We start from the raw sequence: 23,034 nt of genomic DNA, 5'->3' as shown, positions 1-23,034 counted from the left end.
AAACTTCTACAATATAGAAAGGAAAATTGTAGTATTGTGTTAAGACAAGATTACTTTAAAAATATGAAGCAATAGTAGTTACGAAGAACAATAAATTTCAAAACCCTAAATTAATTAAACATTAAATCAGATCACAAGAAAGTTAGATTTTTATATTTTAATTTCTCAACCTAGTTCGACATAAAGTTGTAGTGGATGAATTTTGACTTACTTTAACACTGTAGTCACTTTAACAAAAAGTGTCAACTTTTATTTTAAAAGAAAAAAAAACAAAATACCTCTATAAAGAGAAAATCAGAGCCTAGTCAGTTCATAATAACAAAACTAATTCATTCCTTGATAATAATGTTAGTTAATTTAGATTTGTAAAGAGTAATTCTTTTTTATTGTGAAGTTATTCCCATATTTAGCCCGAATAATGCAAAGTTCAAGTGGATCTTAAATTGATGGGTTTCTTTGCATTGGGCCAATAGAATACGAACATAGAATCAACTACTATAATTTAACATAAATAAATCATATAATTTTTAAATTATAACAAAACTAAATTTGCGTCTGAATAGCATAAGTGTTCATCCATATATATATATATATATATACATATTTATTTATTTACCATCATTCAATCAACATAAGACTATGGGTGCAGGAAGAAAAAAGAAGAAAAAGGCGGTGGAGGAAAGAAACAGCCCAAAAAAAGGCCCAGCCCAAATCAAAGCGTTGTAACCAGAAAAGCACACGATAGTTTGAAGTATATGACTCGCACATATTTTATTGGTGGCTTAATACTCTCCTAGCGACATCTAACTTCATAAGAAAATTCACTTGGCCTGTGAGATGGAAGACGAAGAAACACACAACAGTAACACGGGATCTGATACGATGTATATTTTTGTCTTGCTTCCGAAAGAAAAAAGAAAAAAAACCTCAATTAATAAGGCTAAGATTTGACATTAAAATAAGACATCAATTAAGGAGACGTTAATTGCACGCATTATCTATTTCCGGAGACATCAAATAATTTTCCGATGCTTACATTATGTTGATTGAATGATGGTTGCTTAGTTCCCGGCGGGTCCCACAGGAAGCACGCGAGCAACCTAATTGATAGTGTGTGTGAGTCATGACTCAGTGATTCTATAATAAGTTGATAAAATGGTGAAACGGTGGATCGATTATTGTTGTAATGGATTTGAATTTGATGTGTGTGTTATTAGGGTTTATCATACCGTTTATGTGGGTTATGGAAGGTGTGCGGGGTGGGTTAGGGGCAGTTTCGAGGGACATTTTTGTGCTGGCGGGACAGAGCAACATGGCTGGACGAGGTGGCGTTGTTGGGGGGAAATGGGACGGGAAAGTGCCGGCGGAGTGCGGGCCAAGCCCATGGGTTTGGCGGCTGAGTGCGGAGCTGGAGTGGGAGGAGGCCCGGGAGCCTCTGCATGCGGACATTGATGTGACGAAGACGTGTGGGGTTGGGCCAGGGATGGCGTTTGCGAACGAGGTTCTGAGAGGTGGTGGTGGGCCTGTGGGCCTGGTGCCTTGCGCGGTGGGTGGGACGAAGATCGGAGAGTGGAGTCGTGGGTCGCGGCTGTATGATGAGTTGGTGAAACGTGTGAAGCGTGCGATGGGTTTGGGCCGGATCCGTGGTCTGCTTTGGTATCAGGGAGAGAGTGACACGGTGAGAGAAGAAGACAGTGAGTCATACAAAGATAAGATGGAGAGGTTGATTGTGGACCTTCGATTAGATCTTGAACTCCCATCTCTTCTGGTTATCCAGGTACTTTTGATTCATCTTTTCCATTATAGTTATTATTAGTTAGTGTTTGTAATAGTCCCACATCGGTAAGTTCAGGTAGCGCTGGCATCAGGGGAGGGAAAGTTCGTAGAGAGAGTGAGGCGTGCTCAAATGGAGATGAAAATGGCGAATGTTGAATGTGTGGATGCTAAGGGACTGAGTCTAAACGCGGATAAACTTCACCTAACCACCACGGCTCAGGTTCATTTGGGCATTAAGTTAGCACATGCCTATCTTAATTCCACCACCTACCGTAACCAAATTCATCATACACAATCTTATCAGCCTCGCCATGCATTTTTTCCTACTTCCTGATTGCTAAACAAACCCCCAAAACTACACTCTCACCACCTTTTCATTTCCCCCATTTATACTTCACTGTTCAGTCTTATCATGTATTTTATGTTACATAATTATTATATTATAATATTTTAGATATATTACATAATTAATTATTATATCCCATTTTTAAATTTTGTATATATATATATATAATGAGAATTTGTGGAAATTAAATTGGATAGATTTTAAACTTTTTTTTATAAACCACGTCAAAATTTAATGTCAATAAATAGTAAAACAAAAGTTTTAATATAATAAATAATAAAAAACTTATTAAGATATTTTTTATTTTACTTTCTCTCCCTTTGTCTTTTGTTTTACTTATGTTACATTTGTGTTCTTCTTACACTCTTTAGCATGTTCTTTTCTATTTTTTCAAACACAAAGTTAAACACATTGATTATTTCTTCTTTCATTTCTCGATTGTTTTGTTCATTGTAAAGTATAAAGAGTAACTTTCTAGTCCTACTCGATATTAAAATACTAGCCTCGTATTTTTTTTATCTAATGAGAATTTTGTATAGTATTTTTTGTTAATTATTGTATTTTTTTGTGAATTTAAATGTGTCTTAATTATCGTAATTTTTTAATAATTATGTCTTTCAATATTTAATTAGATTTTAATAGTTTGTTTTAGTCTGATTTTTTAGAAATAGATATATTTATGAAAATAAAAAAATATATTCAATTTTTAAATGTGATAAAAGAGAAGAAAGTTACAACTTACACTTTAATACGTAAACAACACAAATTCAAATTTTTTACATATTTAACTAATGATCTAATTATTTCTTTTTGTTTTATTAACGAATATGATTGACTATATAAATTTTGAATGCATTATTTCGACTCTCTTAAAATTATTAGTTAAAATATATAATTAATTATATCGTAATATATTAAAAGTATAATAGAATCTCATATTAAATTATTATATCATAAGTTATCATAGGTATATATATTTCTCTTTTGATTTTCTTTTCCTCCGTAATGAATATATATATATTATTCCTGTAAAATGAATGTGACAAGGGAGGACAGAGTAGCCCACTCTGGGCTGGACCGTGCAATAACTTGGTTATTTATATACTTTAGAAATTAGCAAGTTGTTCTGATAATCACAGATTGGACCATATAAAAACTCTCTTCTTTGTCACATAATTGTCAAAAACAGGCTGTGCTGGAGCCTTGTCAGCTACACTGTCACCATTTAAAATATCGACACTTTTCTATTTTTAATTATTTTGTGCTCGCATTTCAAATTTTATCCCATACTTTAATTCATTTTATATTATCTTAAGTTTTTTGGTAAAACAATGTATTACTAATTTAAGAAGTATGAGTTTAAGTATTAAACTAAATAAAAATAAAAAGTTTAAACAGTTTTTCATAATTTCATATCATTTTAAATTTGAGTTAAAAATTATGTGAATCCATTATGTGAGTTTGATTTTACCTTACTCTTACTCTCGAGAGAGAAATTGATAGAAATCTAAGTATAACTAAAAAGTTTAACAACACAAGTAAAAGGTAGATTCCTAAATTTATTGCATTTTAATAAAATAAATAAAATGTTTTAAATAAAATATTTTAAATAAAAATTTAACTACTCTGTTGATTTTTATTTTTAAGATTCTAACTAAAAATACCAATTACAAATATAAATTCCATTAACTAATTAGCAATTAGAAAATAGAAGAATATTAATGATAACCTAATTTAAACGTACATATAAAAAATGAAAGAGGAAACAAAGTATTACACTATTTTTATACTATGAGGACAATAGTGATTAAATAAAAAATAAATTAATGAACAAGTTCATAATTAGCTAACATAAACAAGATCATAATGCAGGTATGGTGGCATACGTATCACTATCACACCCTCATTAAATCATTAATGAATATCAGTTACTCAATCACATTAAGCAACTAAAACTTTGTTAAATATTCTGTAATATGATATATATGATAATAAGGTGAATAATTTTTATCTCTTTAGTATTTTTTCTATTATGTTTAATCATTTGATATCATTTAAGAGTGATGTCTAAGAAAATTTAAATATTGTTTCTTTTTTTATCTTTTTAAACATTTTTTAAAAATAAAACTGTGACCAAATTTTACATTTGAATAATATACATTAGACATAATAATCTATCTAATAATGAATGTCTATATGAATAGAAAAATAAACATAATTAAGAGAATAAATAAATAATGTCAATTGTGGTGGTGATTATGACATGAAAAAAAAAAAAGAGAATAGTTTCAACAATGAAAATGTAGCTTTTGGTGGGGATTATGCTGCGACAAGCAATCTTCAATCTACGAATGACACATCAGCAATCAGACACCAATTAGGATAAGAGAATTACTACCACAATTTTCAATCTGCATAATAATTAAATTGAAATTCTATTTTTTTTTTCAAATATACATTCTAGATAATGCCAATCTACAGTGAGAAAAAAACTTCAAATCCTTAACAACTCATTTTGTTATGTAAGTATTCTGTAATGTAAGATTAATTTATTTCTACAAAATTAGTTTATGAAATAGAATTTACGTCTACTTTTATATTCAATTTTATTCTAACACATTTTTCAACAAATATTTTGAGGTAATCATAAAATAATAAAAATGCAAAATTTTCATTTTTGAATTTCTACTAAGAAAGACATTAGAATATAATGATACTACCTTTAACTTAAATATTTTATACGATTAACTTATAGTTTTCCCTTCTTATATATTATTATAGTTATTTTTACATAAAGTTTCAAACTCAATTAATTTCAAGGCTTTTTAATTAAACCACACAACACGAAAAAGGGCTTCTATGTGAAGACAAACTAAATCAAATTAAAGATTCAAACACGTGCTTTAACAATAGCGATTTTATATCTATAGATGGGACTATACAATTTACTTTTAGAAGCCTTTACTATAATTTAATCAAAAGTTATTTTTTACGAAAACACAATCAATACAATTCGATAAAAAAATTATTTTTTTTTTATAAAAAGGATGCTGCCATAGATCTCGTTTGGCTAATACGACACCAAACTTTCCGTCGTTCAATCACTTTGCAAGGGTCGTCAATGTTATTTAAATAATACTTAATTAGCTTCTCATTTTTTAATTGCATAAAATGGAGACATAACTTTTATTTTGTTTTTTTTATCACTATAATTTTTTTTAGGCATTGTTATAAGAAAATACATATAAATCAACATGGTGTGACATGGTTCTTTAAACATGTGATCGTGATTTCAGATTGCATTATGTAAGTATAGTTGAGAGATATATTTTCAATAGTATTATTACAATTAATATTCCATTAAAAAGTTTACGGAATAAAAATGTTAATAAATTTAAAAGTAGTATTAATTGTCCAAAAATTTAAACAATCAATTACATCAAACCTATTAGCTTAACTGGTGATACCATTTTGTGGTTTAAATCCAAACGTATAGACAAATTTATGAAATACGTAACATCATTCTTGTTGTATATTAGTGTCATTAAGTGCATAAAATTGATGTACAAGTTTCATAAGGCCCACTTAACTATAACTATAAATAGATAAGATCACAAAATATTGATACTCCATCTTTCTTTATATATATATACTTTTTAAAAAATTCCTTCTAATTATACCCTCATTTTTCTTTTATAATGCATTGAAAATTGTCTCAACATTAAATAAAAGAGAAAAACTAAAAGGTATAGTAGATAATTTAATTAAAATTACCTTAAAAATAGAAAAAAATAAACATCTTTCTTAATTTTCATAAAAAAGTATTATATAGGAACAGAGGAAGAAAATATTATGTATTTGAAATTGCAATCATTATATTTTGTTTTACTTAAGATTTTTTTCTTATATAAATAGGTGTAAGTTATATTTAATCATTAGAAGTGATTGTTATTGGTAGAATGTTAGGCAAATAATAATAGCCAAATTTCTGAAAAAGAAATGAAGAATAGAATTTGAGATGGTTTGATAGAATATATAGGCATCACATAATTATATATCTATACAAGCTCCTAATTATGTCACATTAGTTTTGGCTAGACTGAAAGGGGAAACAATTATTCGGCATCATTCATTCAACCAGTGCTTTATTTTCTACACACTGTATAAGCATATAAAATTTACAACTCAACCATAATAAATAAATTTTCAAAGTAATTATTGTAAAAAAAACTGGTTTACACTACTTTTTTTTACCATTAATTAAATTTTAACCCTTTTAGTTTTCGTTAAGCTGAATGAAACTTACTTTACTTCTCTTCCCTTGTATTTCGGTGGTCCAAAACTAGCTACGAATATGGTCATTTTAATTCACTGTACTCTGTCATTTTCCTTAGAATATAAATAGTACCATGTGTCATGTTCTTTTTTGCACACAAAACCTTGTCGCACGTTCAATCATCATCTCCTTATAACACCAACGACACTATTTTTTTTTTTTAATTTAGTTTTCCTTGGTACAACACCAGCCAGTACTATATTATTTTCTTGTCACCCTATTTATACGCCTTAAGATTTTTACACTGAAACAATGATACACAACACTCATGTTCCAAAGAGTGCTGCAAAAGTGAAAACGCATTAAATAAAAAAGATATATACAGATATAGTAAAATAGATATAGAAATATATTATTTATATAGTAAAAAAGCATGGTACATAATATTTTTGTTATATACAAATACTTATCTAGTAAGTTCTGTTTTTCCTGTCCCATCGAGTCACCATGTATCATACATCTCTTTCTTCCTTAGTTGTCAAATGCATCGTTTTCCATTTGAATTTTTTCTCCAAAGAACTTTGATGTTACAGTGTACTACTAACCAAGATTACACAGCAAAATCCAAGAAAAGAAACACTTCAAAAACAAGAGGGTCCACTCTTGTTTCTTATTATAATGTCGACAAGTGAGAAGACTAGTGGCAAGTAACAGCCATTTGAAGACACCATTCATGGAGGGTGCTTCTGGTGAGGGACTCCATTCACGTAGGTATTTTATATACATAATATAGCTATTGTAAATAAAATATAGTCATACTTAGTAACTATGAAGAGAAAAGCTGCACGGCTGTATTTAAGGTCTATCATGAATTTTTTTCTATTTTATTTCAGCAGAAGACAAACGAGTTACTACTATTATTTCACATTTTTTTTTTCTAATTTTTAGAAAAAAGACTAATCATCCATAATCAGCTGAATCCGGCACCACTAAGAGACCTTAAACTCTAACTTGATATCGTAGAAGTAAAATAGTTGCATCGAAACAACCATGGTGAAACTGAGTTTACGAGTTTATTCCCAAATTGCAACCTCCATGAAACCATCTTCAGTGGCACAAGCCCTGAACATGCCATTGCAATTGAACCCACAAGCCACTTCTCCGGTGTTGGAAACTGCAATGAGCCCAGCTTTTCCTTCATCGAGACGGTGCTTGATCACAAAATCAACGGCATCATGAAGCTTCAAGTTTTTGTATTCCATCACCGCTGCCACCTCACGCGCCAGAGTGCCACGTATGATGGCCTCCCCCTCACCCGTGCACGAAACCCCACACAACTCGCAAGCGTAGGTCCCAGCGCCGATCAGCGGCGAGTCACCGATTCGACCGGTCATTTTGTTCATCAGTCCACCGGTTGACGTCGCCGCCGCACACCGCCCCTCCCGGTCCACCACCACGCAGCCAACGGTCTCCGGCGCGTACACGCTTATCGGGAGTCCATTCATCTGCAGTGGGCTCTCCACACCGGATCCACATGTCTCGTATCCCGAGTGCGGAATTCGGTAATCAAACTGCAATCATCAACATTATCACCACACGTGGCGCAAATTTAGCGCAACATTCGTAAATGAAATAAAAGATCCGTGATTAATTAGTACTAGGAGTAACTGATTACGTACCAGGATTGTGTTGGCTTCCTTTGCCAGCTTCAGCATGCCCACATTGTCAGGTGTGACAAAGTATTCGTTGTCCACAACCTCCACCCCCTATCAAAATATTCATAAATTTTCACTTTCACCAATACAATTAAAATGCATCACGGGAAAAATGGTAGGTGCAAACTGAAAGTAAACAAAAAAAGCAGATCTTTTTGAAAAAAAAAAATAAATAAATTGAACGTGAAATGCTAATTAATATTATTAATTTGAAATAAAACAAATGCTACTACTGTCATTACGGCAAATGAGAAGAAAGGCAAAAGCGAAGTTTGTTTTGTTTTGGTTTAGTTTAGAAGAAAACACGAACCTGTTGCCTGGCGAATTCTTCAGCGCCAGAGAAGGCGATGTATGAATGTGGGGATTTGTCCATAACTAAACGAGCCAGCGAAATGGGGTTCTTCACGGTCGTAAGACCCGAAACGGCGCCGCAGCGCCGTTTCGGCCCATCCATGATGCTAGCCTCCATCTCTACCGTTCCTTTTTCCGTCAGGGCAGATCCACGGCCCGAATTGAAGAGCGGATCCGTTTCCAACTCCCTCACCTGTCACACAAATCACACTCTTCTCAAATCTAAGAAAAAAAACAACTAAATTATTATTATTATTATTATTATTATTATTATTATTATTATTATTATTATTATTTTCGGAATATAAAAAGAGCAAAACGAAAGAACTAAGCCATGCACGTTTAGTTTGCATTTTGGAGATAGCTTATAATGTTTGTAAGAGGTTGTCGACATGTACCACAAGTTCGACAACATCGATGGCGGGAACATTGGAACGCAGAGAAGAGATTCCAAGATTGAGACAGCGAGTGAGAAGTTGTTTCGCCTCTTCCTGGCGCTCGAGTGGGAGATTAGGGTCCACACCGGCGCCACCATGCACAGCAATTGCCCAACCTCCCATTTTCTTTTTCTCACTGCTCTACCCTGACTTTCTCTCTCTGGATTTCTTGGCCTGCGAAAACCTAAGCCTTCTAACGCGCTTTTATAGGCAACCTCGGACTTCAAAATTTTATGTGTTGGAAATGAATTTTGGATTCCATAAGAAGGGTTTGGTTTCGAACCTCGCCGCCGGATCTTTAGGGTGGGTAGACAGATTCCCAGTTGTGTTACGCTTTTGGTTCTCCGTTACGTTCCGTTATTTTCTTATATGGGATTTCCCCCTTATTTTGGCTCTGTTTATTTTTGTAAAATTTTGCTCCTGCCACGAATAATTATACAGTGTGCTATTTTTTAACACTATCACCTCTACCTAATATATATATCCAATTACGGTAGGTTTTTATTTTGATACTGTTCTTTTAAGAATCTTTATATTTAGGGGATGAAAAATTAACTCAATATACTTATATGTGTACGTGGGGATTTAAGCATATAAGTATATTGAGTTAATTCTTTTATGTTGGATTTTTATTGGAAAAAATTAAGAAAATGCACTTACAATGGATAGATTTAAGCAATTCGAAATAAATAATAAAAAAAAACGAGTTAATGCAAAATGTGTAAGGTGAGAAGTTTTGGTTATTGTGATAATTAATTACGTGTGATATTTCTAATTAAACACACCTTTAAAAACTGTTGATTTAACTCTAATTATTATAATCACATGTTAGCATCCTTAAAACAATTAAAATTTTTACCTCAAAGGAATCTCTGTTAATTATTTCTATAAAAACATCTTAGACAAGTTAATTCTGTTTCATTTAAATTAGAAAAAAATTAATGTAATCTCTTCGGATGAAAATATGGGTGAAAACAATTGCATAGTAAGTTAATGTAGTAAAATTAACATTTCAAAACCTAATTCTCATAGTGTGCAATTACCATTTTGGCCCCGTTGTGCACGCCCTACTTTTCCAGCCATGCAGAAGGAACCAGAAGTTTGGCAAAAAGAGGTGTGAGATTCTCCTTATCAATAGGAAAAGAAAAAAAAAATAATCTATTGATTAATTGTTTGAATTATTATGTGTTTTCTGTCTGTTTCTGAAAGATTCACCTAAGAAGGAATCATGCATTTATTTTCTTTTAGTATACAGAGACACGAATGATTCTAATATTTCTACGTGATGCCATCTCGTTTTTTGCGATGGTCTGAATTAATAGCATTTGTTTAATCTCTCGAGATTATAAACTTTAATGTATTTAATTGACCTTAGCTTATTCTAATCTGGCTTACTAATAGTGCTGCGGTTTAATAATTAAATCATTTTTAGTTGCTCAAAATTATGGTTGCTACTTGCTAGAGACAAAACCTTCAATTTAAACATTTCCTCATTTTTCTATTTTACTTAGAAAATTCAATTAAAGAAGGATCTAGGACGTATAACATATTAAGCAAAGAATATTGGTAAATCTCGACAATAAATATCTATTAATTAACTCATAACTAAAGTTATATTTTAGTTAAAACGTGTTAACAACTGTATACTAAATAGTACTAATTACTATAAATAAGTGCATGGAATAGACTATGACTTTAGAAAGTTTGAACAAATTTCCAGATTCATGAATCTGTGTAACAGACAGAAGAGTATTGTTAATTATGCTTCCATGGTCGAGGGAAAAACAGTGACAAAGTGGGCCATACAAAAGAAAGAGAAGAGAAATAGAATCTGAACAATGACCACTTTAAAATGGTCAAGTGCCCCTACTTTTTGGTCACTCTCCCTAAACCAAGGGGCTGGCCCCAAACAATTTGCAAACACTATTAATTTCTCATTACATAAATAATTGTCCTCACAACATTATTATATTTTAATTAGTACCCCACGTTTAATTAATCTCATTTTATTTCATTTGTTTATGATTAATCTCATCTTAGTTGGTGCACTTTCGATATTTAATTCCGCCACTTATTTCGTGAATATGGAAAATTTGAAGTTGATCACTTAGAGAGAGGTGGTAGGGACTGCCCAGGTGGGTTGGTGACAATTAAAATCTTCAAAAACTTTATTTAGCAATTCATTAATTATTCTAAATTCTAATGATGAAAAAAAAATGAGGATTGCTATTGGTTGTAATCGATGAAAAAATGAACCTCGAATCTTTTGAATTAAGAAATATGGATACATGGACCCAACAGCTACCTAACTAGCTATGACCAGAATAAACAAAAATAAAAAGGGTTAACAAAATGAAACTTTTTTTTTTTTCAATTAGTGTTGTATAAAAAATAATGAACAAAGACGGCTTTTCTAACAATTTTTTAAACACCATAAACTACAAAAGATTTTATTAAAAAAACATGTTAATTTTAATATTGGTTGTAACATTTATGAAAAATTCTCACTGCTACTTGAGAATAGTGATTGCCTATTATCAGTATGTTTAATGGTTAATTATCTAGAGGAACACGTGATCAAAATAAAATATTGTTATTATTATTATTATAAGAAAGAAAGAGGTGGTAATAGTAGTATACGTAGTTGGAGACACCGAGTTCCTAGCTTTTGGGTATGTCGAATAGCCAATAAGTGAGGACCATGACATGTCAGTAACAACAACTCTTTCCTATTATGGTTTGGTTTCTCAGGGTAATGTCACATTGTACAATTTATTATGGTTTTTCTAGTGTTTCTTCTGGCCCAGTTGCTCACCATTATCAAAACAATTTCCATCACTTATCATTACTACCAATTTAACACATCATCTAGGTTTTGTTTCTTTGCATAAAGATGGATCTAATGATAGTAAATATATATGGATTTCAGAGGAATGGAATGTGCATATGAAATTTATAATAGATAAAAAATTATTATAAATTTATAAGCGTTATATACGAGTTATTTGATGAGTATAATGGATAAAAGTTGTTTTAACAGATTAAAATGTAACATTACACAGTTTTATTTTTATGGTTAAAATTAATATACAAAATAAAAATTAATTAACTAAAATTAATTTAAAATAAATTTTAGATAATTATTTTTTAAATAAAAAATTAATAGGAGTAATCATTATTTTTATTATTATTATCAAAATAATAAATAAGACAGAATATTTTTTTAAATACACTTACCATCTAAGCAATTTTTTTCATTTTAAAAAAAATGCATATCCTTCTTAAATTAATCCTTACAAATTCTTGAAAACAAACACACTTAGTAATTCCTTGGAAGCAAACAACACTTTTATTTTATTTTCGGATCATCCAACATCTTTAAAATGATTTAATTTCAGAGTTGAAAAAAATTAAATATATATGAAATGTTATCTACATCTCCTAAAAAAATTATAAATCGTATACCTTCAATCAGAAAATTTAAGATTCTTTCATTGCCCTCCCAACCTCTGTATAATTTATTTAAAAAAAAAAGAAGAAGCTGAATTATTTCCAATTTTCAAAAAGGAAGAAAAAATACTGGTAAGAATATTAGCAGTATAAATATAAATTCAAAATTACATAAATTAAAAATAAGAAAGTTAGATGACATATAAAAGAATTCCAAAATCTTAAGTTTTTTGTTTTTACTAAAAACTATATCAAAATTTTAACTATATTAATTATCTCGTTAGTGTAGAAATCCATCTCACACTTGAAGAAAAAACTAATAACGTATGTGTGGTGGAGATTAATTAATTAATTAATTAGTTTTACTTAGAAAAAATATATTTAATATTATACAGATTGAATAGGAAAAGAAGATTAAAAACTTTTGATTATATCGAACATGAAAAAAATGTGCACTCAAAAGTAGTTTTCCCTAGCTCTCAGACATGAAAAACGAACCTAAGAAAGTGAACCGGTTTGGTTTAGAGGATAGAAAGACGTGGAAGAAGAATGTTTGCAAAATAAATGATAAAAAGAGAACATTTTGCAAACTCGAAGAAATACGCAAATATACAACCAAATAAATAAAATATTTTAACATAATTTATGTGCCACATTTTTATTGATCCAAAATTACTTCTAATGAATGATAATAATCATAAACATTAACCTGTATTAATAACAGAATAACACATAGATAATATTAAAATATTGTTAAAAAAATGTTGTTAAAATATCATCATTTATCATAAATAAATAATGTTGTATACAGACAATATTAAAATAAGTGATATATTATGTATAAAATGAAAAATAGAAGAAGGGTGTAGATGGAAGGTAGAAGGAGTGATGCATGTGGATTGGCAGAATTAGCATCCTAGAAAAGTGGTATGGGTAAAGAATCTTAGAAGATACTTAACCCACCTTTCCCTCCCACCGCTCCAACACACAACATTTGTTTTCATGCGTTTCAAACGATTCTCGTCATGTGTTCTCTGTCTTTCCTTCTGTCCCTCGTCCTTTCTCCATACCCACCCTCTTCTTCTTTTCATTACCTTTTTAAATCATTGTAGTCATTTTAAGATCAATTTTCAATTTTGATATTATTTATGAATATTTTGTAAAATAATCACTAATTTCAAAATAAACTCTCTAATACAATTTATGAGTATTTAATGAGACGTGAGTTTAAGATGATACGAAATGCAATCTAAAAATTTGAGTGAATATTGAAAAAATGGTGGATCTGGAAAATTTGATGGTGCAATCGATTTGGGCAACTGGATTGGTGAATGGTCCTATTAAGATGTACGGGGAGATTATGAATTGCACCCGTGACTTGTTTTAAAATAGTTGAATCTTGCTCAAATATACTTGTACGTACAAAGAGAAAAAGTATTAAAAAAGGTAAGATTATTGAGAAACAGAATCAGGGTTTGGTTCGGTTGTGACGTGGAAGAAACAATGATAGAAAAAAGAGGAAGGATTCTGAGAACGGTTGTAGCACAGCATGTGTTGTTATGAGACACTATCAAGGAATCCTAGCTACGGAATTCCAGATTCTGATTCCACTACGATACCTCGTGATAGCTTCGCCATGCCATGTGTTATATTTATTTATTTTTTTATAACTATTTTATTTTTATAATATGTGTTAAATGAACACATTATTCTTTTTATAAATCATACACTCTAAAGTCTAACATGACTGAAAACTTCAAAAATAATAAATTTGATGACAAGATTGGAATACCAATAACTGGGCTTACAAGTAATTGGGCTTAGTTGTGTCCACAATACTCTGATTTCTATCAAGATGGGGGTGTTGCTCCCTGTACTACCGCAAATCTTTTCCTTCACCACCCCATTCCATAATTGTCCTTCAGTAAAAATTGAATTACCATGTTTAAAACGTTAAAAAAAATAAACGAAAATGAAAAATCCAACAATCAACGGACATCAGTTAATGGATATCCATGTCCGCTGAAGGCCGAACGGATTTTCACATCCGTTTCAGCCTTACGAGTACACACATTTACATATATATACATGGGAAAGCGTGGAGTACGCGTGCAAGACGCTGAGAAAAGGGGAGGAGACGGTGCACCGTGAGGTGGAGATAATGCAGCACGTGTCGGGCACCCTGGGGTTGTAACTCTGAAAGCGATGTATGAGGATGCAGAGTGTTGGCACCTTGTGATGGAGTTGTGCTTCAGGGGAAGGTTGGTTGATAAGATGAGGGAGGGGTCGTGTTCGGAACACGTGGCCGCTGGGATACTGAAGGAGGTAATGATGGTGGTTAAGTATTGTCATGATTATGGGCGTGATCCATAGGGATATTAAGCCTGAGAATGTTCTGATTACTGGAACTGGGATGATAAAAGTGTGAGGGTGGGTGATGAAAATGAAAAAGAGAAAGAAAAGAAGGGAAGGGGGATGGATGATGGAAATGGAAAAGAGAAGGAGAAGAGGGGGGGAGGTAGTGGGTGACGGAGAAGAGAGGGGGGGAGGATGGGTATGGGTGATGGAAAGAAAAGAGAAGGAAAAGAGGAGGGGAGCGGGGTGGCGTGCGCTGGAATGCGGTATTGAATTAGGGTATTTAATTAAAAATATAAAAAGTTAATCGTAAAAGTAAAAAAAATTTAAACTAATGGTATTTTTGGAAAATAAATAAATTGGGAAGGTAAGACTATGGTAGTGAAGGGAGCAACACTCATCAACGTGATAATTTCTCGATCTTGCTTGATTCAATAAGGTTATATAACCAAGGTCAACTCAATGATGTCGAGACCAACCATACGAAAAAATATAAATTTTTTAAAGAAATAATATATTAAAATATTTTTTTTTTACTTTTTAACTAAAACTTGAAATTATCTAATTTTACATTTCTTGTATGTTTTTATTTTAATTTTATTTTTAAATGGCATATTTTATTATAAATCATATTTACTTTATAAAAGTAATTACTACCCATCAACATAAACCATCTATCAAACCTTTTTTATAATAGTAATATTTTTTTTAGTATTTATAAAATATGTTTAAAAGGATTAATTTAAAACGACTGAATTATTATAGGAATAACATATTAAAATGACTAAAAAGATAATGAGAAAAAAATTACAAAAACTAAAATTAAATAAAAAAGTAATAATATTTTAATCGATAAATATTTAGAAAATATACAAAATTATAAGCGACAACGTATAAAAAATAATATTTTTTTACAAATATAAGTAATGTTAATACAAAATTTTAATCTTTTAATAGTTAATTTGTTTTTTACCTTGTGTACACTTATGAGTTTTAAGTCCGAGTAAGCATAAGTTCAAAATTATAATTTTTCTTATTTAATTACATTTTAAAAGAAGGCTTATTTATCAGTTTAATTAAAAAATTCATCATAACAGCTATGTTTTAAAGTTATTAAAATATTTCACATGAATATTTTTATGGAAAATGACACTTGAACAACCATTTTTGACAACATTTAGACACGCGCACACGTGTCAAAATCTGAGTGGTCCATTTTCATTTAATTTTTCCAACTGGACCACTCAGATTTTGACACGTGTGCGCGTGTCTAAATGTTGTCAAAAATGGTTGTTCAAGTATCATTTTCCTATTTTTATCGCATTCTAAAAAAAATGAGATTACACATGGACAAAAATAATAATTTGACCAAAAAATAATATTGAAATAAATATAGTGAATCAAGTTATTTAATGAAAGTAGTCAACTTGGATATTTTACACTAATGACATAATTATAAAAAGCACGCGAGAAGAATCTATGTCGTAAACAATGCTTTAAAAAAACAAAAAAAAATGGAGAATATTATAATAAAAAGTAAAATAGTTGGTGTTGTATCTGAAAAATCCATAATCTTAAATGAAAAAAAAAACCTCAAATATTAAATATAAGGAACTAAAATAATACATAATATTAAATTTAAAGAACTAAAATATTGGAAACCTTTAAGACCAAGTGAACTTAACGCACTAACATAATGTACATTTTAAGATAAATATTAATAATAATAGTAATAATAAAATAAATATAAATATAATATCATATTACAGAAAATATTATGTATTAAGTAGTTTTATAATTAATACACAATTTAAAAAAAAAAACATAACAGGACCCAATTTATTAGTGTCTATATATGTTTATCTGGTTTCCACATCGCCATTAAGTAGGCAATGAAAGTTGGGCCATTGTGGGCCGAAGGCAACTGTATTTAAAGGCCCAAGAATCAATAAAAAGATTTCTAATTCCACCATGCATTTCACAGTCTACACATGTCACATCATGAACGTCCTTGCAATATATTCATTATGATAACATGAAAGTCAAAGACAACGTAGCCTTTTTCAACGTCAAAAATAGAGAAACCTTCGTGGACTATGTATAACACTCCCACGTTTAGCCTTGTTTACCTAAAATGTGCAATGAACAGTTAGCATTGTACATGGATTTCCTATTTTCCAAACATTATTGTGTGTTGAGTAGAATGAGAATTAGTCAAAGCTTAAAAAAGTCTCAAGCTAATTAAAACAACTTCTTCTATTTTCTTTCATCCCACTGTTTATGTAGAAAAAACTGCCTGAATCTACCTTTCATTATGACAATATATATAAATGAATGGATATTTTAATAATTTCTTATTTTCTATATTTAATTTTTTTGATACAACAACATACATTATTCAAGTAATGATTTATATAAAAAATATTTAAATAATAATTGGTTAGTCTACCAAAATAAATATCTCCAAAAATGAAGTTGGCTATGATTTAGTGTATATTAGCTAATCATGGAAGTCTCTAGAGTATTAAAGGCGGAATAAAAAGAATGCTTTAATAATTAAAATCATATACCATTACCTTCACTTAATTAGAAATTTGATTTTTAATTTACTTTTTTTATTTTTTTCTCTCACTCAATTAAGTCTTTATTTAAAAAAAAATACTGAACATGGTTTTCTCTGTTAAATGATTTAGAAATATCACTAGTCAAAATCTCAATCTAAGACATGTTAAAATATGGATTATATTTTACTTGAAAGGTATCATGTATCAAAATCAAAGGAGTTCAAAGATAAAATATGATTAAGATATTGATACGTGACACTTTAAAATAATGTTAATTTTAATTTAATCGAAGAGATACATTAATTTTTTTTTTATAAAAATAGAGACTCAACTGAGTCAAAAGAGATTAAAAATAAAAATTTATGAACCAAATTACTAATTAAGTCCCTCAGATACTAAATTACATTTAAATAACACCTAATAAAAGAAAAAATATATAGATATTATAAATAATATAAATGTAATAAAATATGATATAAAAATAAATTATAATTATTAATTCAAGGATCGGGACACTAAAGTAAAGTGTCTCCCAACCAACATATAAACTTTCTCTATTTTGTGTAACTTTAAATTATAATTTTAAAGAAGTACATGTTGCTTAATCACAAGAAAATTGTGTCTTGTCTAACACACAATTTATCAATATTAGCAAAAACTCGTTGATAATTTGTGTTTACTTACTGATTATCGATGATAAAAAATAATCGGTGAAATGGTCGTCGATAAATTTTATTTACGTATCGTGAAATCTCTTGGTAATTACCAACGAATATCGGTTGTTGGTAAAATTCGTCCTTAAATGTCGCAATTTAATCTTCTTCTTTCTTTTCATTTTTTTTTTCTTCCTCCTCCCCTCCCCTCTTGCTCCTCATCATCTTTCTTCACTTTTTACTTATCATTTCCCTTTTTATCCCCCTTCACCACCATTGGTGAGTTGCCACTGTCTCATTGTCATTGTGCCACCGCCACTATCATGCAGTCGTTGTGTCTCTTCGTCCTCCTTCCCTTCTTCTTTTTTTTTATCACCCATCTCTTTTTAATATATAAAAAAATTGATAAGACTTGACAAAAAATTTACAACTCACTCTATTGACGAATTTATCGAAGAATTTAGTTGAGTGACTTTTAACATAAACAAGATATCATCCATTTCACCTAAACAATATTATTGCCACTTGCGCAAAAAGCAAGTTAAGAGCAATACCCCTATAGGATTGTCTTCGCTTTAGAGACTACCACATTGCTCAAGCATTCATGCCAACACTTAAGTGACAATCGCTTATTGGGTGTTGCAAATAACATCACTTGTATCACGGTAGAGACCAGGTGAGTTAAATCACAATTGAATAACATATTTGGGTCTTATACGCTTTTGTGTAGAAAAGGTTATATCCTAACTATCAAATGTAACATTTGGCCTAGATAAACACTTGATTCTATAATTGGTATCACAACTAAAGTCATGAATTTGATTTCTACTATGACAATTGTTAATCTAGAGATTATTGTAGTTGCTATCAATTGTTATGCTGAAGGTCAAGTGGTCAAAGTCATAACTAAATCATGACACTTTGATCACAACGCGCTCTTAACTCAAAAGAGTTGAACTTTGATTATTAGTTGTAATTTTTGACCTAGTAGTAAACTCTTGACCAAATATTATGAAATAACACAAGTTTCAGAATCTCCTCCATAACCTTTACATGTTTTATTCTCCAACTAATAATTAAGCTTTCAAATCACACATTAAATTATGTAAAAAACTTAATACTATAAGTATTTTAATTTTATTTCATATCTCAATAGTCTCTTCTTCTAAACAACAACACGACACTCCAATAATATATACCTAGAACACTCTAAACAATAAAAACACAATATTTTACTCTTTTACAATTATTTTAGACTTTTATTGGATTCAAAATCCATAACATTATTATATATACTAAACTATAATCCATTACATCTTCATGTAACACATCTTTTAAAAAGGAAAAAAAAAACTAAAACTCTAATTGATTATAGTTATCAAATCTAAATTTTGGTCAATTCAAAATATTTTATACTTTTTCAACTTTCCGAGATCTCAATTTTGACAAGAATTTAATAATAGATTTTTCTATACTTGTGAGAATATTTCTTTTCGAAAAAAAAAACAAAAAAATAGCATTTAATTTTTATTTATAATTTTTTTTCGTATTCACTTAAAATCTATTGTTAAAATAATATTAGGGTGTTAAAATCTATCTATTCCATTTATTAATACTCTTCTTTTTATCTCTATATTTTAAAAATAAATTTTAATATAATTAAAAAAAGTTATTTAAATATTCTAAATTTTATATTTATCATATATGTAATAAAAAAGAGAGTGTGAACCCATAATGGAGCACGTGTCGGGTGTGCAATGTTAGTTCCCAAATTAATATGCGATAAGTTTATATGATATGAATATAATAGTTAATGAGAACAGCTGTTGCAACGTTTCTCACTACACTCTTACTATTCACACCCACCCTATAACACACGCACCATTCCAGCTATGCTGTCAGAAAATTTATTTAATATAATTTCTAACTTCTCCCTCATATTTAAAGACAGCATTAGGATAAAACTAGAGAAGTGAGAAAGTAAATAATTTTTTTTCAAAATGAACAATTAAGAATTTCATATTTAACTTTGCTATATGTCAAGGTGAGAATTTTTTTCAAAAGTTTCATATCGACTAAAAAAAACCAATTCATAATTTATAATATATAATGTGTAAACTTATCTTACAAATTATTTTAATTAAATTTAAAGTTTACTTTATAATATATTTTATCACTAAATTTATACTTTGATAAAATATATTTTATTATATTGTATACTTTTTGGTCTTCCCTTTAAATAAGAAAAAAATAAAAGGTGTATGAATAATTTTTGGTTTTGTATGAGTTGCATGAATGAATGGGAGTGTGAGGGTCCTCCACTATAAAAACAATCACGCAAGGAATGTGTATCTTCTGCTAAAGCCCATCAATTCAATTTCATTTCTCAATTACATTCCAATTTTATCAGTAGTGGGCCACTTCCATACCAATTTTCCAACCATTTAATCCTTATACCTCTTTTTCTTCTTTAGGTATTCAATGTCCAACTAAGTCTATGGTGTTTAAAAACTTGTTCAAAATCAAATTTAAAAAAAAAACACCAAAATTATAATTATAACATTTTAAATTTATTTTGAAGTGTGAAAAATTTATATATCAAACGTCAAACCATGCATTTTATGAATAATAAAGCTATGAAAAAGACAATTTGGTTCGAAAATTAATAATGATCAGAATAAAAATTTTAATAATAAGAAATAATATTGATAATAAATAATATTAATAATTATAAATAATAACAGTAATAATAATAAATAATAATAATAATATATTAATTTTTATTATAAGGAAAAAATAGTAATTTTGACATGAGTAATGATTCAGTTCCAGAAGAACCTCAAATACCTTAACCTGTTTAAAATGATGAGATTTTAATAAATTATGTCATGAATAAGATAATATGAAATCAAAATGAAGTCAACATTGATGAGACTTTTGCATATAATATATTGATGAATCTTATAAGTGACAATGAAGATCAAGAACCAATAACCATTGAAGATTGTCGGCAAAGAAATGATTGACCAAAATAGAAAGATGCAATAGAAGTAACATTAGATTTGCTTGCTAAGCAAAAGGTTTTTAGACCAGTAGTTAGCATATATGAGGGTGTAAATTTTGTTGGGTACAAATAGATTTTTAGGCAAAAACAAAATGAGAAAGATGAAATTGTTAGATACAAAGCACAATTATTTACTCAAGGTTTTTCACAAGAAAAACATAGTATTAATTACAACAACATTTAGAGACATATTCACCAGTGAATATAACAACATTTTCGATATTTGATTAGCCTAGTTGCACAAGAAGGTCTGCATATACATCAAATGGATGTTGTTACAACCTATTTGTACGATTCTCTTTAGATTGAATATTTATATGAAACTCCCTGAAGGATTAAGAGAATTATTTAATAAAATTGAACAAGTCCCTTTATGAATTAAAGTAATCAAGACGTGTGTGGTATAACCCTCTTAGTAGGATTAAGAGAATTATTTAATAAAATTGAACAAGTCCAATTGAACAAGTCCCTTTATGAATTAAAGTAATCAAGACGTGTGTGGTATAACCCTCTTAGTGAGTATTTGTTAAAAGAATGGTATAGAAATTATCCTATTTGTGCTTTTATTTATATGAAAAATTCAAAAAATGAATTGTTCATAATTGTTGTATATGTAAATGAAGCTGATTGCTTAAATAAAGAATTTGAGATGAAGGATTTTTAGAAGGGAAAAATTTTGTTAGGGAAAACAAATTACATATTTAAAAAGAGGTGTTTATGTATATCAAGAGGGATATATGGATAAGTCACATCCATTATGCAACCTAATGGTTGTGAGGTCATTAAATGTTGATAAAGGCTCTTTTAGACCTCAATAAAATGATGAAGAACTTCTTAATGGATAAGTACCATATCTTGGTGTTATAGGAGCGCTAATATATCTTGCTAATTATACTTGATCTGATATAGCATTTGCTGTAAATTTGTTAAGCGATATATAGTTCTTTATCTACAAGAAAATATTACACTAAAGTAAAACATATACTTCGTTATCTTAAGAATACTATGAATACGAGTTCACTTTATCCAAATGATTCAAAATCAAATCTAATGGGCTATGTATATGCCTATTATTTATTAGATCCTCATAATGGTTTATCACAAAAAAAATGATAGTTGTTTACATAAGGTGGCACAAAGATTTCATGGTGTTCTGTGAAACAAATTATAAGAACAACATTGTTAAATCATGTGTAACTTAGCATTATATAAGGTAAGTGGTGAATATTTTTAGTTAAGGTCTATAGTTCAACATGTATTATCTATTTTAAGGAAAAATAGAATCAACAACAAAAGATTGTTACCAAAATAATTTGTTCATGTGAAAATTTGACAGATTGATTTACAAAGTTTTTGTCAAAAAAAAAACTTTTGAACAATTAATTTACAAGATTGAACTTCATCATCTTGACTATGGATGTCTACGTGAGGAGGGAAAATAGAATATGGGATGACAAATAAAAGTGATGTACTTTTTTTTTCACTAATTTTTTATTCAAAAGGGATTTTCCTAATAGTTGAGCCAATAAACAGCATATAAATACATAATTATCTGAGTAAGTAACTTAAATATAATGGCATGCGTATGGTGGTGTTGACTGGAAAAAGCGTGATAATTGAGGGTATGATGGTAGCCGCAGCTAGTAATGCTACTACAACTTCCATTCTCCTCCTTCATTATTACTTCTTTTCATCGTAAAGGGGTCAAAAATCTTATACATTCAATTTCAATACCAGCCTATCATTGGCTTTTCACTTTTTTACTTTTTCTATTGCACCCATCCTTCACCACCTCTTAAAACACTACCATGTTAGGAACACAACCATGCCAATATTTAAAAAATAAATAAAAACTAATCTTTTTGTTTTGAAGGAGTTTTTCAAATCTTTTTTTTTTAAATCTTTAATTCCAAAAAAGATGCGCACTATTCAAAGCATTTTTCAGAAAACAAATTCATCGTTTTCTTCTTTTTAGGGACAGGGGAGGTTTTCTTTTCTTTTTCCTTTTCCTTTTTTCAGATGCTTCTAAGACTATCCCAGTCTTATT

The 23,034-nt window shown here is 29.6% G+C and overlaps 2 protein-coding genes across 2 annotated transcripts; one reads left to right on the top strand and one right to left on the bottom strand.

Moving 5' to 3' along the window:
* Positions 1-928: 928 nt before the first annotated feature.
* LOC124829512 (putative carbohydrate esterase At4g34215) lies at positions 929-2,253 on the top strand. Its single transcript, XM_047303034.2, has 2 exons — positions 929-1,777; positions 1,853-2,253. The coding sequence occupies exons 1-2, from the start codon at positions 1,187-1,189 to the stop codon at positions 2,108-2,110; spliced, it is 849 nt and encodes a 282-aa protein (XP_047158990.1). The 5' UTR covers positions 929-1,186; the 3' UTR covers positions 2,111-2,253.
* Positions 2,254-7,248: 4,995 nt separating this feature from the next.
* On the bottom strand, positions 7,249-9,224 carry LOC124829508 (putative isoaspartyl peptidase/L-asparaginase 2). The gene is made up of 4 exons (XM_047303030.2): positions 8,863-9,224; positions 8,424-8,657; positions 8,078-8,164; positions 7,249-7,969 (listed from the first exon to the last, which is right to left on the bottom strand). Exons 1-4 carry the CDS (start codon positions 9,022-9,024, stop codon positions 7,472-7,474), a joined length of 981 nt encoding a protein of 326 aa, XP_047158986.1. The 5' UTR covers positions 9,025-9,224; the 3' UTR covers positions 7,249-7,471.
* Positions 9,225-23,034: the final 13,810 nt, after the last annotated feature.

Source organism: Vigna umbellata, chromosome 1, assembly GCF_029865625.1.
Source record: "Vigna umbellata cultivar VRB3 chromosome 1, Vumbellata_1.0, whole genome shotgun sequence".
NCBI lineage: Eukaryota > Viridiplantae > Streptophyta > Magnoliopsida > Fabales > Fabaceae > Vigna > Vigna umbellata.
Note: the sequence above shows the minus strand (reverse complement) of the source record. Positions and strands in the feature narration are given on the sequence as shown.

Bases quoted from the DNA above. Each gene is read 5' to 3' on its own strand.
- LOC124829512 (XM_047303034.2), top strand. From the start codon at position 1,187: ATGGATTTGAATTTGATGTGTGTGTTATTAGGGTTTATCATACCGTTT. The intron at 1,778-1,852 runs GTACTTTTGATT...CGGTAAGTTCAG, and splicing joins CATCTCTTCTGGTTATCCAG to GTAGCGCTGGCATCAGGGGA.
- LOC124829508 (XM_047303030.2), bottom strand. From the start codon at position 9,024: ATGGGAGGTTGGGCAATTGCTGTGCATGGTGGCGCCGGTGTGGACCCT. The intron at 8,658-8,862 runs GTACATGTCGAC...TTTGTGTGACAG, and splicing joins TCGATGTTGTCGAACTTGTG to GTGAGGGAGTTGGAAACGGA. The intron at 8,165-8,423 runs GTTCGTGTTTTC...ATATTTTGATAG, and splicing joins AAGAATTCGCCAGGCAACAG to GGGGTGGAGGTTGTGGACAA.